The 14,433-nt window shown below is 47.9% G+C and overlaps 1 protein-coding gene across 1 annotated transcript in view; it reads left to right on the top strand.

The window, feature by feature from the left end:
• The window catches only part of LOC119434619 (dual oxidase-like), a 112,121-nt gene that overhangs the window by 25,817 nt on the left and 71,871 nt on the right, over positions 1-14,433 (top strand). The window contains 1 exon segment of the mRNA XM_037701724.2: positions 8,857-8,899. Within this exon segment, the coding sequence (XP_037557652.1) occupies positions 8,857-8,899 (43 nt within the window).

Raw genomic sequence — 14,433 nt, 5'->3', positions numbered from 1 at the left:
GGGCCGTAGCTTCCACGCTCGGCGGTCGGCATGTGCCGCTCCTCTGTTCTCGCATTAGTCGCAAGTTCCTGCCGCGGCGCACTGCGTGCCGCGTTATGCTGTGCTGTTTTCAGCGCGTAGGCGTACGGGTCCAAGGCGCGGTCTGATAATTCCCAACCACGCTGGACCTGCTCGTCGGCGAACGATGCCGACGCGTCGACCCTCGGGGAATGTGAAGCGATCCCGCCGCCGTTCCACGCGCAGCGAGGCTCGAGTGACAGCGCGGCGGGTGGAGGCGGACGGTATGCTCGCGCCGCGAGGATGTCCCCTTGGATGCGCTTTGCTTCGGTGGCGAGCTCGTCTAAGTCTCGGTACCTACATCCCCTGAAGTAGGCCGCGAAAGTCGGGTGCGCTTGCCGTGTGACGCGCTCGACTTTATCGGCGTCGGTGGCGAGAGGGCTTGCGAGACGATAAAGTTCGTCCATCGCTCGAACATACTCCAGCAGGGACTCGTCCGGATGCTGGGTACGCAACTCCAACTCTCTCCTCAAACGCCACTCGTAGTTGGCCGGAAGAAATTCCTCGCGGAAGTTCGCGCGGAACTCTTCTACTGTGCGGGCTCTGTGTCCGGCCAGTCGGAACCAACGAGCCGCCTGTTCAGTCAGTGAAGCAGGGACCACGCGCGCGAGAAGTTCGGCGTCTGAAAGCCCTGTTGCTTGCTGATAATACTGCAGACGGTCGAGGTACTCGTTTGCACTAGTGCGATCGTGGTACCCACTATAGGTAGGCATGTCTACCTTAATTCGTGGTCGCTCGCTCTGCGACGGGGCCCGCATGGTGTTCTGCAGGGCCGGCTAAGCTCTGCATGACTTGCAGCGCATTCTGCAGCATTATTTCGCTTGACGGAATACTACCGCCCGAAGGTTCGGACGCATCCGCAGCTTGCGTCGAACTATTTAGAGGCATAGGTGGCTCTGAGTCCGCGGGATGACGCGGCGAGGTGTTAGGCGTGTTAGGCCTACTCTCAGGCCTAAACCCTGCCAACGTGGCGTTTCCGCGATCCCGACTGTTCCGCGTGAAACACTCAAAATCAAAGCTACCGGTTTGTTCGGAAGCTGCCGCCGCGTTAGCACTAGGCATCTGATTATCTCCCGCGACCTCCGACAACATGAACAAATCTGGAAAGTCAGACAAGCCCGTCGCCATTGTTTACTGCAACTTCAGTAGTCCCAGCTCCAAAAACAGAAAAGAAAACTCGCCGTGTTGCCGAATTCGAACCACGTTGGTAGCGCCAAATGTGGGGGTCTTCCCCAACCCGTAGCGCGTGTAATCGCAGCTACGTAGGGTTCGGGCGAATAAGGCAACCAGCGAGTCAACTCAACAACGTTTATTGCTGTCAGCAATAAAACACACTTGTAGAGGGAAGTCCGCTCTGTATAACAACTAATAAAATAGGCTTGCCTCGTCGCGTGTGGTAGTCACGCGAACGAGGTCACTCACGGCTTTCAGCAGGTAAAAATCCGTCCAGGCAGAAGGTCAAGCGAGGTCAGACCCTGGGGGTCTCTCGGTCGCGCTCTTTTATGCCTTTTTGCCTTTCCGCGAGGGGAGTGTCCTCCTCGCCCGCCGGATACTTTCCCTCTTCCCACGCGGCACGCGCGTCGCGAGAGGCGAGCGAGAACCGGGAGAGGGCAAAGTGCATTTCTCCCGTGTTCGCCCGGCTCCCCGCAGCGCGCGGTGTGCGCGCGCAAGATGTCCACCCGGCTGCTGTCGCGGGCGCTCCGTGCGCCGGCGACAGGCGAGCGCCCGCGGGAGAAGGTGGCAGCGTGTGCTCCCCCACAAAGGCAAGATGTCATCCCAATTTTTGTGCCTGGAATCCACGTACATCGAAAGCATGTTGGTCAAAGTTCTGTTAGTGCGCTCGACGAGACCATTTGTCTGCGGATGATACGGGGTCGCGTGGCGAAAGTGGCAAGCACAGAGACGCAACAGCTCTTCGACTACGTCGGCCACGAACTGGCGACCGCGATCGCTCACAATAACACGAGAGGGTCCATGACGCAGTATAACGGAGGACAGGAGGAATCTCGAAACATCAAGAGCCGTGGCCGTTGGCATCGCTGCAGTTTCCGCATAACGTGTCAGGTGGTCGACGCAGACTAAAATCCAGCGGTTGTCATTGGATGAGCGTGGGAATGGGCCGAGAAGATCAACTCCAACCATTTCAAAAGGAGATGATGGTGGCGCCACCGGGTGAAGGAGTCCGACCGGCGCAGTATTCGGGCGCTTGAATTGCTGGCACTTGTTACAACTGGCCACATACTTTTCTGTATCGCGTCGCATACCAATCCAATAGAATCGACCCTGAATGCGGTGGTATGTTCTGGTGAAACCCAGGTGTCCAGCGGTGGAGTCGTCGTGCATAGCACGGAGTACGTGGTTTCTCAAATTCTTAGGGACCACTAAGAGGAGGCGGGCACCCTCAGCCGCGTAGTTCTTCTTGTAGAACAGGTCATCTTGGATGACAAAGCCATTGTTACCTGTTGGCTGAGCAGCTGAGGCAAAGAGGCCATCCAGGCTGCGGTCGTTACACTGCAGAGGGTAGGCAGTATCGGCAAAGTTGGGCACAAAACGTCGGAAGTACGAGCAAAGACCCAAGAAGCTCCTCAGCTCGCGTTGTGACTGCGGTTGTTTAAAGCCGGTAACTGCAGCGACCTTCTGTGGGTCTGGTCGCACCCCCTGCTTGTCCACTAGATGTCCAAGTACTAGCGCCTCTCGTTGGCCAAAGTGACATTTCTTTGAGTTGAGGGTAAGGGCAGCTTGTTCAAGGCACGTCAGAACAACGTCCAGTCGATGGTTGTGCTCTGCAAAGGTGCGGCCAAAAATGACGACGTCGTCAAGATAACATAAACAAATCTCCCATTTCAGGCCGCGCAGTACCGTGTCCATAAACCATTCAAATGTTGCAGGCGCGTTGCACAAACCAAACGGCATGACGTTGAACTCAAACAAGCCGTCTGGGGTCACAAAAGCGGTTTTCTCTTTGTCAGTTGAATGCATGGGTATCTGCCAGTAGCCCGATCTGAGGTCTACAGATGAAAAGTAGGATGCGGAATGAAGACAGTCGATAACGTCATCGATCCGGGGAAGTGATACACATCCTTTTTCGTCACAGAATTGAGACGCCGGTAGTCGACACAAAACCTCCAGGACCCATCTTTCTTTCACGAGGATGACCGGCGCAGCCCAGGGCTAGAGGAATCTTGTATGACGCCCTTGGCTAGCATGTCGTCGACCTGTTGAACGATGATCTTGCGCTCTGACGCGGACACGCGGTAAGGCTTCTGCCTTATGGGATGCGCGGGCCCCGTGTCGATCCTGTGGCGAGCCCGTAGTTGGAACGTGAACTTTGTTAGCGTTCTGCGCGAAATCAAACAATGACGCATGCTTTCGAAGGACGCTGACCAGGGCTTGACGCTTCTCTGAGGACAATGACTTGTTGATCATTTTTAGAAACGGCAACGAGTCTTCAGCACCGTGCTCTTGGGATTCATAGGACGTGTCATCAGTTAAAGCGCCTATGCTGAGACTGGTATCCACTTCAAAAGAGGCAAGGCGGATACCGCTGGGTAGCACAACAGACTGGGAGGCTAAATTTGACACCCATAGTGTAGTTGTTCTGCAGGCCACAGAGAGGACGCATCGAGGTACGAGCACACTTTTCTTCACAACCATCGAAGGCACAGGCTCAACAATTGCATCAAATGTATCGGCGTCGACACCGCAAGCAGCAACTCGTACTCTGGATAAGGAACGTGCCGGTAAGACAGTATCTTCAATGACGGCGAGAGTGCGTGAACATGTAGCAGGTTGGTCAGCAAGAGGAGAGGGAAAAGCTCGCCGGTACCGCAGTCAACAGTGGCACCGCACTGTTGTAGGAAGTCGAGGCCAAGAATTACGTCGTGAGTGGATTTAGCAAGCACTGCGAATTCGGCTTGATACACGTTATCGGAGAAGTAAACGTTCGCGGTGCACACACCAATAGGTCGCAGCAACTCGCCACTCACAGCACGAAATGTATTAGAGGTGTCCCAGCGAAACATCACTTTACGGCCTAGTCGCGTTTTGAAATGTTGGCTGATAACAGAGACACTCGCTCCTGTGTCCACTAAGGCCAAAGTAGTAACATTGTCCACTAAAACACGAATCTTATTATGACACATGGCGACTGGCGGAGGCATAGGGGCATGTAGCTGACGATGACTAGCGACCGCACCTCCATTGGTCACGCCGCCTAGTTTCCCGGCGGCGGTGACGTGAGACGCCGTCGCGGAAATGGAGACCTGCGCTGGCGTGAAGGCGGCGGCGTCAAGCTCCGCACAGAAGCTGGTGAGTCGCTACGGTAATTCGCCTGGTAGAGCGTCCTGCTATCAGAATCAGAGGACCAACGTGTCTCGTCACCTTGTCGGTTGCCCCACCGATAAAAAGTACGCGGTCGTTCATAGGACGGTGGTGACGTGCGACGGCGGTGAGGACAAAATCGGGCGACGTGACCGCGAATGCCGCATTGGAAGCAGATGGGGCGTTCACGGGACGCACTGAAATTGTCAGTAGGAGGATAACTGGCACGGCCGTCCCACTCTTGAGGAACTGCAGGCGGTCTGCGTGAGTAACCGTTGTGAAACTGGTAACTGGGATGCGCGTTCGTAGTATGGTTTGACACTCCTGGACGAGGCGCAAAGTTGTAGGCATCTACGGAGGCGGCGGTAATGGACGTCTCACCAAAGTCGCCGGAAGAGAAACGCTCGAGAACCCGAGCAGTCGAGAGGGAAACCGCCTGGCGTCGGTTAAGCTCTTCGCGCACCACTTGCCGAATCATTGAGGCGAGGTCGGATGGAGCTGGGACCACATCAACACTGGCGACGTTAGTCACGTTGGCCAGGCGACCGAACTTCGGTGTGATACGCCGAGCTCTGAGCGCTTCAAATGTGCGGCAGTGCAGAACGACGTCCGTTACGGATTCCAGACGGTCTTTTCCTATGAGGAACTGGTACACGTCCTCAGCGATCCCTTTCAGCAGATGGCCAACTTTATCCTCTTCTGACATCTGAGGGTCCAGGGCCTTGCACAGCTTAAGCACTTCCTCGATGTACGTAGTGCAAGTTTCGCCGGGGACTTGAGCTCGCTGCATTAGCATTTGCTCTGCACGCTTCCTTTTAGCTGTCGGATCTCCGAAAGACTTCTTAATTTCGTCTACGAACTTCTCCCAAGTTGTCAAGCTTTCTTCATGGTTTTCAAGTCACACAGACGCTGTTCCCTTGAGGAAGAAGGCGATGTTGTTAAGCTGGGCGGTGGCATTCCAGCCATTGAACCGACTTGCTCGTTGGTAGAAGCTGAGCCATCCGTCCACGTCTTCTCCGTCTTTTCCAGCGAAGGTGCGTGGCTCGATGTAGGGCTGCCATGGAACGCTGGTAGAAGGTGGCGGATTGTCGCCGTCAGAAGCCATCTCTGGTGGCAGACCGGCAATTCGGCGACTTCGTCGAAGCTCCACGGATTGCGCCTTAGCGGTCGGTTCGTTGTCGTTCTTCGGGGGCGCCGTTGTTTTACCCAGCACCTCCACCAAAACTGTTACGATGGGGTGCGTTTATTTAAAGATGAATCGATGAAAAAGGGCAAAGGGTTGCCGCGCCGACACCGAGCCGCTCTAAAGACAAGCGCACTTCGTTCTCCTCTTCTGTCCTTCCGTAGCTTTTTCGTAACAATATTCTGCCTCTATATCTATGTCGGCCCCATCACATCAAGTGAGCTTTAATGTGTACTGCCGTAAACAAAGCTAAAATGTGCAACTGTCCAAATGGAGATAGTATGCCGCAATGGCCGGTTTTGTACAGAATGGAAGGTGGCTTTGCAGGACATTTACAACAAAAGTTCGCAAAAATAGCAGCTCCTGCAATGTTGGAAGGTGACCAAAGTAGTACTGTTGCCTAAACCTGGCAAGGCTTGGATGTAATTGAAGTCCTTTCTGCTTGAGCAGTTGTTTTTAAAAAGTGCAAAAAGTAGGCAAACAAACCAAGTTTATGGTGGTAAAGCAGGAGTAATCTATTTCCAGGAAGTGTAGCCGCCTTCAGAGGCGACGATGCTTGTTGGATACTGTTTGGGATTTAGTCGACACTGTAGAGGACCATGCAGAGAGAATGCAGAAATATCAATATCACTATATTCCTTAATGACCAGTAATACTTTAAGTCATGCCCATGTTTGCAAAGGCCTGGCCTGCAAAATACTGCGGATTGGCAAAGCCTGCGGATTTGCAAAGCCATGCTTGTCGAAATTCAGAACACGTTTGATTAACTTTTTAAAGCACAAACAAGAGACAAGGCACAAAAGGAAGGTCAGACATAGGAACGCGTTGTTAGTCACTGAGTGCTGCAATGTGGCTTAATACGTCCAACGTTCATTAAAACGCAAGCTCTACCATCATGGTAGAGATTGCATACCACCTTCCACCGTGTGATATAATTTCAGTATATGTAGGTAATATGCATATCGACATCTGGCCCATCATGTTCATGCATACAAGAAGCATTACACGACAGTTTAAACTGTGTGAATCAATTTCTTACAAAACGAGAAATGGCTTTGTGCCTGACAATGACAGAGGCGGCCTTACAACCATTTACTCTAAAGAGACCTGGCAAGTGTTGGCAATTTTCTTCACCCGTTGTTGTGGCTTTGCTGCTGAGCAGAAGGCCATCCAGCACCGGTCAGGGCTTCAATTGCCAGCTACAACGGCTGCATTTCAGTGGAGGGGGCCGTCACATTTTCATCTGGTTGCACGTCATCAGGAGACTCCCGCTACGGCGTTCATCAGAACCTACTGTGCAGCTCCGAACACCCCCTATTTATTTTTAGAGAATTTCTTGTGAACAACCCAGCCAACCAAAGAAGTCACCACTTCCGTAGCGTCATTATGTACTAAATGCCCATGCGGTCTTAACACGTTCATTTCTTATGTAATGACGAAGATAGCACAAGCGTCGCTGTGGTCGCATGGCTCCTGAAGTGAGGAAGACAAAGACAAGAGGATCGGTGTCACTGGTCTTCCTCGTGCTGGCGTTTGGTGGGAACTACTCGGGTGCTCTTTACGCTGGACTTAACGTGACTGGGATTAAACGCCAATAAACCCCATAGTACCTAGAACAAAAATCAATCAGGCTACTTGCATCCACCGCTACCGTGGCAGAGCTAACTGGGGTGGCTCGACAGATTCGGTGCAAACCTTACACGGTTCATGGATACATGATATTGTTAAATATTTCTGTCCCCGTCTTCCAACTTCTACTAAAAGGACTTCATTTGCTCTTGGCAACTAGCTGACGGATGCAGTTGGGTGCCCTGTTATATTGCGCGACTTTGTTTGATATACGCTGGAATTCGTCAAACACATTTCGCAGTTCTACTCGCAAGAGAAAACTCCTCCGGATACGTCAGGATTTCTAGCCCAGTCCGGCAAGCAACTACGACGGACTGGCGTTCGCCTCCAGGATAGCTTATCAGCAACATTCGGAGCAACATGGCCGGTGTACAAACGATGGTCGTCATGAAAGTCAACCTGGACACCGCCGTTACTAAGCATTGTTTTTGTATAGACGCCACACAAAGGAAAGCTAACTGGATGTTTCTCGTTACTGTACATCATGTGTCTTGGTATTTGTATATAATACAGAGTGGACAAATAAAGATACATACAGGTAGCTTCTTTGATAAAAGTTGTTCAGCTGCTGCGTTTCTTGATCTTTAAAGTGGTGAAAAATAAACACACATCTTTCAGGTCAATATTTTAAATGACATCCGAACTCCATACAATTTTCTAAGCAAGAAGCGTTATCTGCAGAGCAACAGAAACAAGACAATAGGTCATTTGTACTGACAACAAAACAGCGTTGGAAATCATTTTGAATGCACAGGCAGCCAAGAAAGAAAAGGGGAAAACTGGGCTAGTCGGTAAAATGTTTCATTATTTTTGCATTATCATATGCGCATGACAGGGATATGAACACCCAGGAACAGGACTGCTCAACTGAAGCGCAGTTGAGCAGTCTTATTAAAAACGCAAGCTGGGGGAAATGTGAAACAAGAACAAAAATGTTGTCGTAATCGTGGTCACACGTGATTTTATCGTAAATTGGCGCTGACAAAATACGCTTTTTCCATGTAGCCGTATGAAGCTCACTCATGCTCCTTTGTTTATATCACGCTTCGCATGTTTGTTTATGTGTTGCTTCTATGTACGTTTTGCATCATTTATTGAAGTGCAATGTTTTCTACGCGGGATGTGAACCTGCACTGCTGTCAGCCCTTTGTATGTAGTTTTATTTAAGTCAAGCTAAGCGCTTGTTTCCAAAATGTAGTAGCAGTGCTTCGGTGTGTTTTGATGCTTCTTGTAGAATGTTTCTTTTCGTTTTCTTTAACTTGTGGTTGCTGTACAAAATGTGGCGTTCTTTGGGCGTTCACAAATTGTACCCAGTATGCATTTTGTACATACTCAAGTCATTCTATTTCAAACAAGTTCCACGAGATATATTCCCCTACTCTGTGTGACCAAGTACCCCTGCTTCTAAAAAAAAACAACCATGTGCGCTTAAGAAAATGAACCAGGCATTTCTCAAGCAGTATTGTACACCCAGAGATGCCAAATCTCTAATGGAGACTTGGGGTGGCACTGAAATTTCTTTAAGCATCAAACATTCACTTTAAAACTTCGCTCCCTTACGTCATCAAATGAGCTACATTGATAAGTGAATTCTATGCGGAAATATAGCGAAGATGAGATTCTGCAGGCAAATAGATCATAAGTTGTCTTTTTGTAATCTTTCACAGGTGCTAATCAAAACTTCCTGGACACATCTTCGAATGTTGCGAGGTAAGAAAACATACACTAAGGGCAAATGTGTACAAGTGTTACAGTCCTTTAATCTATTCAACTATTTAAAATAGATATTTTTGTGAAATGTTACTGTACATTCGACGCAGCCGTGTACTTGCAAAATGTTCGTTTTAATTTGTTGGAGTGGAGCTTCATTATATCTAATGTAAATGTATGCACGATCAATTCCTTTAGATACGTGAGGATAACCTGGCAAATAACCAGTGTACTCCTTTTACCTCTATCTGTCGGGTGACACGAAAAATGCTAGGGTGTTTTCGCTCTAACCAGCGGAACTGGGCGTCACGAAGCTTAAAACTAGGCTACTTAAAATTTATGCGCCCACAATTGCTATATTGGCTTCATCAATAAAGTCTCTGCAATAAACGACTTGAAACAAAGCAGAGTTGATTCAGAGAGAAAAAAATTGGGCCGAACGATGATTATTCCTGGATGCGAATAGCTGCAATTCACCTTTCTCGCAGTGCCTCCGTGAGTCCGACCACCGCGGTTTGTTTGAAGAGCGGCTCGTAAGCGGCACATATTTTAGACGGCTTCTGGGGCAGCCCACATATTTTGACTGCACTATCTTGGGAATTGGCCCCCTTTTCGATTGGACAGCTTGATAGCCGGGAAGTGGTTTGCCAATGCCAAGAATGCTATTTGCATTAAAAAGTCGGGCATTTCTTTGTTGGCCGGCCCATATTATGCTGGCCACCGACAGTAACTACTTGGAGAGAAAACTGTTTCAACTTATGTGCAACCCGCCGTGGTTGCTTAGTGGCGATGGTGTTGGGCTGCAAGCAAGAGGTCGCGGGATCAAATCCCGCCCACGCCGGCCACATTTCGATGGGGGCGCAATGAGAAAACACCCATCTACTTAGATTAAGGGGCACGTTAAGGAACCCCTTCTGGTCGAAATTATTCCGGAGTCCCTTACTACAGTGTGCCTCGTACTCAGGTTGTGGTTTTGACGCGTAAAACCCAATAATTTATTCAACTTATGCGTGTATCAGAACGGGCTATCGCGCATATGCGCCGATAGCGTTTGCCACTTCTTTCCCTAACTCTTCCTTCCCCTCGCTGCCCACGCAGATACATAAGCGATATGAATAAACGACTAGGTGGGCATTCCTTGCTCATCAACATGTTGCTTCGGTCTGTTACTTTGAGCACGATACAATGTTTACGCACACTTTTCCTGCACAACTTGATTAAGTCTTTTGAGTGTTTAATAAAATGCTCAACATAATTTAATAAACTGCGTCTGTACCTGTCTTGTATTTGTCAAGAAAAATTGTCAGCACAATTTGTCGCTTTATTTGCCTATTGATCTATCATTAAGGAGCCGTGATTTCTTAAATGACGCATATATTTTCTAAATTAATTAGTAACGTGCGACACGAAAGCGAACATTTTAATAATTTCAACTCGCTTTCTGTCTACTTATTGAGTCCTCGTGGGCATTTCGATACGTCCACACAATAATTTTATTATACACCTGTGGACAGTCAGGATGCGCTCTCTCACTCTTCGGCATTGCCACAAAGCTTCGCAGTAAAGAAAGATTCACAGAAACCGCCGAGGATGATTGACAATTTAAGTGATTGACAATTTAAGTGAATAGCCCTGAACTTCACTGCCGCATCTAAACCTTCAGACACATCAAAAAGTAAATCCAGCTTCGCTTGAGATTTGTGTTGTCTTGTTTAATTCTTTTCCCTGTCTCAGGCATAGAATCATGTCAAGTAGGGGAGTAATGAAGCAACACAAAACAAACAAAAGCAACCCTGCTCTCCGCGCGTCGGCGCATGCGTGTCGTCACCAGTCAGCGCAACGTGGAATGGTGGGATTCTGAAACTCCTCTTTCAAAAACGCAATATGGAGCGACGAGAGAGAACAGTGGCCTCAGAACGTCGGAATGACGGCTTGACAGTCGTGGTGATTGTGCTTGCGGATATAATTGGTGATATGTCTGAAAACAGCATCAACGCGAGAGATGCAACTTGTTGCGAGATAGAAATTTCTGGCCCTGATGTGTTTAATATGCCGGTTGGAAGTTTTCGCATTATCCCATTGCATTCGAAGGTCCAGTTTTGTTTGGAGACATTTTAGACACTTAACCTACATCACTGGGGGAAAGCAGAAGACAGTTGGAATGGACTACTACTGCAAGAGTTGCTTGACCAAGTGATTAAAGGCGAATGACTCAAAGCCTTTTGGATCGTGAGTAGAGCGCCTTTGGTTCTTTATGGAACTAAATCTGTTGGTCTAGTCGTTTCATCATTTCATTGTGAGAGTTTAAATATTCGCCGGTTCCCACCGCAGCTGCAAGGTAAAACGCTACGCGTGCACAGTAAGCATGTTGAACATGCAGAGACACTTGATTGATGTTCACAAACTGCAAGACGACTGCAAGAAGGGGGCAGCCGCGACGGTCAAGGATTATTTCCTTGATAACTACAGCCTTTGCAAATCTTGCCTCTGAACGAAATTGTTTCATCCAATCATTGTTTTGTTCCCAGTTTGTTCATTTCCTAAATAAAATATTTCTACATGTCTACTGCATGGTGCTCTTTCTTTGGAACATTCATCTGAAAAATCAAATGCAACGACACCAATAGCTGCACTGAACTATAAAACAGTTTCGTCGTGCAGGTTACAAAACATTTGTTTCCCCTGAAGTAATTGTGCATCCGAGCAGTGCCTGCATTTCTACTAAACCGCACTTGGTTCAATCAGCCTAGTTATGACGAGTTATCAAATTCAGCAAAATTTGTTTTGAACCGCATCATAAGATATCTCAGCTGAAAAAATATTCACCTGAAGCAAAAATGAAAAAAGTATCTTGATTCATTTTCTTCCGGGAAAAAGGCCGTTATAAGAAAAGTTAGTTAAGCAAAGGTCACTAATATTCAGAACAATTTGATTTCACTTACTGTCCAGTCGGTAATGTGTGTTGTAGCATCTGGTGATTGGTTGACAGCTTATAGTTGAACCCAGCAATAGATGGTCATAGAGGAGGTCTGTTCTATATTTTTATTTACTTTTACATAAAGCATTGAGGACAAATTGAAGCAAGATTAACATATCTAGAGAGTGTCACGTGCGCCGGTGCTGGCTTAGCAATTCTCGACGAATTCACTGACTATTTGCTCAATGGAACAATGTCATATAAACCGAGGCATAGCAAAAAAGAAAACAATTGCGACTACGACGCAAAAAATAAACAAGGTTCGGCATATTCATGTGGGACGAAATGTACAAACACTTTGCGCACCCAATATGTGCCCAATATTTTTCCAAATGTGTTGGCTAAAAAGCAAAAGATTATCAAAACGTTTTGTGTTTCTCTCACTTTCAATGCCTCTGTATTCGGTCCTCTCCGCCCTTATTATGAAAAGCCCAGAATTTCAATCAGTTTAGCAATGGAGGATGTAGCGAAACAGCTCTTTAAATTTGTGGTTCCGGTTTCCACACCGCCGGCACCGCCGACGCCGACCGGAAACGACCACCACGCCGCCGCCGGTCGAAACCGACACCGCGCACACCTCTACGTGGCGAGCAGTTCGAATTTCATTTTGGATGTTAACGTAAATGCCAGGGCTTCCGATTTTGGTGCCTACGACGCGCTAAACGTAAACCAAATGCAGTCGTCACAGTGAGTAGCAGTGTACTTGTGGCGGCACCTCGCAGCGCCACGGTGTAGCCGACCGCAGTGACCAATAGCAGCCGTGTATTGGAATGTGCTTTATTACGTAATAAAGCACACAGGAGAGAGTGAGGATCATGGCCTCTCTTAAACAAGAGCGTTTGGAGAAAGGTGACTTCGCGCTCTGCTTGCGAGCTCCACGCACCGGGTACGACAGCGAAACTTGGCTGAGATGTTCACAGCTGCGTATGCTACCCGCAGGCTGTTATTTCACCAAGCCCGAGGAGTGGGTCAGGGCCTCTTTAAGAGTGGAACGCGATAGCATTCAAAGATTCCTGACTGCTTATCAGGCTTTTTTCTTGTATATTCAAATTACAATACGACACTATCATGTCTGTAGGTAATACTCAAGTCATGCTTTACAATTTCTTTGATGGATTTTACTTTGAGAAATTCAATTTTTGTTCACTAACACCTTGTTCCAGGCGGAGGGCCTGTGTGGTCGAGGTGGTTTGGGATGAATTTCTCTGCCACAGATGCCACGGACGCCGATGCTTAGCCGATGCCAGATTTTCTGCAACGCGGGGCCCTTAATGCTGTCGCATTAAAGATAATTCAATGCCCTTCTCCTGTCGAGAAAATGAGGGTAAGCGAAGCTTGTGGCAAGACACTCGCAGGCGTTCCGCTTCGTTTCCCCTAAATTCAGGGTCGGTGACTCTTCGTTGACGTCTGGCCTCAAGATCGCGCTCCCGCATAGAGTTGGTAATATTCATGAATGATTAATCGATTAAAAGTATCCCTCAAAACGATTAATCTTCAGTGATGTCTACCTTTCATTTAATCGACTTAATCGATTAGACATGATCGATAAATCGTTTTCGAGTTTGACAGGAGGGGCACAAAAATTTTGAAATGGTACTATAATGCCGGCGCACGAGCAGTGACTGTGCGGCTGTGGTAGAACGACTGTTTTTGCGAGTGATGCCGAGCCGAGCGCTTCCCCTCTCTTCCCCCACACCGCACATGCCACCCGAAGCCGGAGGCTTGAAATGTCCTCGCAATTCAAGGCATACTATAGCAAGCATACTATAGTCGTTGATCGTCGTGTTACTCCCAGTCCACTAAAGCCGTGGCACAGCATTCGCATTGGTGTGGAGCATGTATTTGACATAGCAATAGAGTTCATGTCGATTCCAGCGAATCTACAGCTTCCCAGCGTCTATTCTCGTATGCTGGTTGCGTGGCCATTCAAAGGTGTCGGCTTCACTCAAGCATCCCAGCCAATTCACATTCCTTTGCTCTGTAGAAAAAAGCACGCGGATTAAAATCCTAAACCAGTAATTTTCTTTTCCCCTGGACATACTGCAATTTCTTGCCTATTTTAGTTGGACTTAACTTCTCACTTTTGCCATTTTTCTTATTTCTTGTTTAACTGTACTGTTTAAGAAACATGTAAAGATACACCAACCAAAAAAATGAAAAGTTTAATGAGTTTCGACTCCTCGCACAGAAGCCTTGTTCACAAAGGCTACCGTATGGCGAGCCGCAACATCTTTAAATTTTCAGTTGTATTGGTCGGTGTATCTTTTCACGTTTCTGCAATATGTATTTCCCCGGCCAGACGGATTTCCTAAAACTTTGGATTTCATTATCTTTACTGTACAGAGATTCACTAGTACCATGTACCTTGTTTAATTCTGCTCTAAGTAACATTTAATAAGATACATTGTTTATTTTTTCAAAAGCCACTAGTGGCAACTCTATTTAGTATTTAACAAATTGAAGATTATTCTTTATCAAACTTTCTATACTTGCATTTCTAACGTGGTTCCACCTCTGAAACATTAAAATAAGGTCCTACAAAAGTACATATCTGTGT

The sequence above is a fragment of the Dermacentor silvarum genome, unplaced genomic scaffold, assembly GCF_013339745.2.
Source record: "Dermacentor silvarum isolate Dsil-2018 unplaced genomic scaffold, BIME_Dsil_1.4 Seq13659, whole genome shotgun sequence".
Classification (NCBI taxonomy): Eukaryota; Metazoa; Arthropoda; class Arachnida; order Ixodida; family Ixodidae; genus Dermacentor; species Dermacentor silvarum.
The sequence above is the reverse complement of the archived record's forward strand: the minus strand, read 5'-3'. Positions and strand labels throughout refer to the sequence as shown.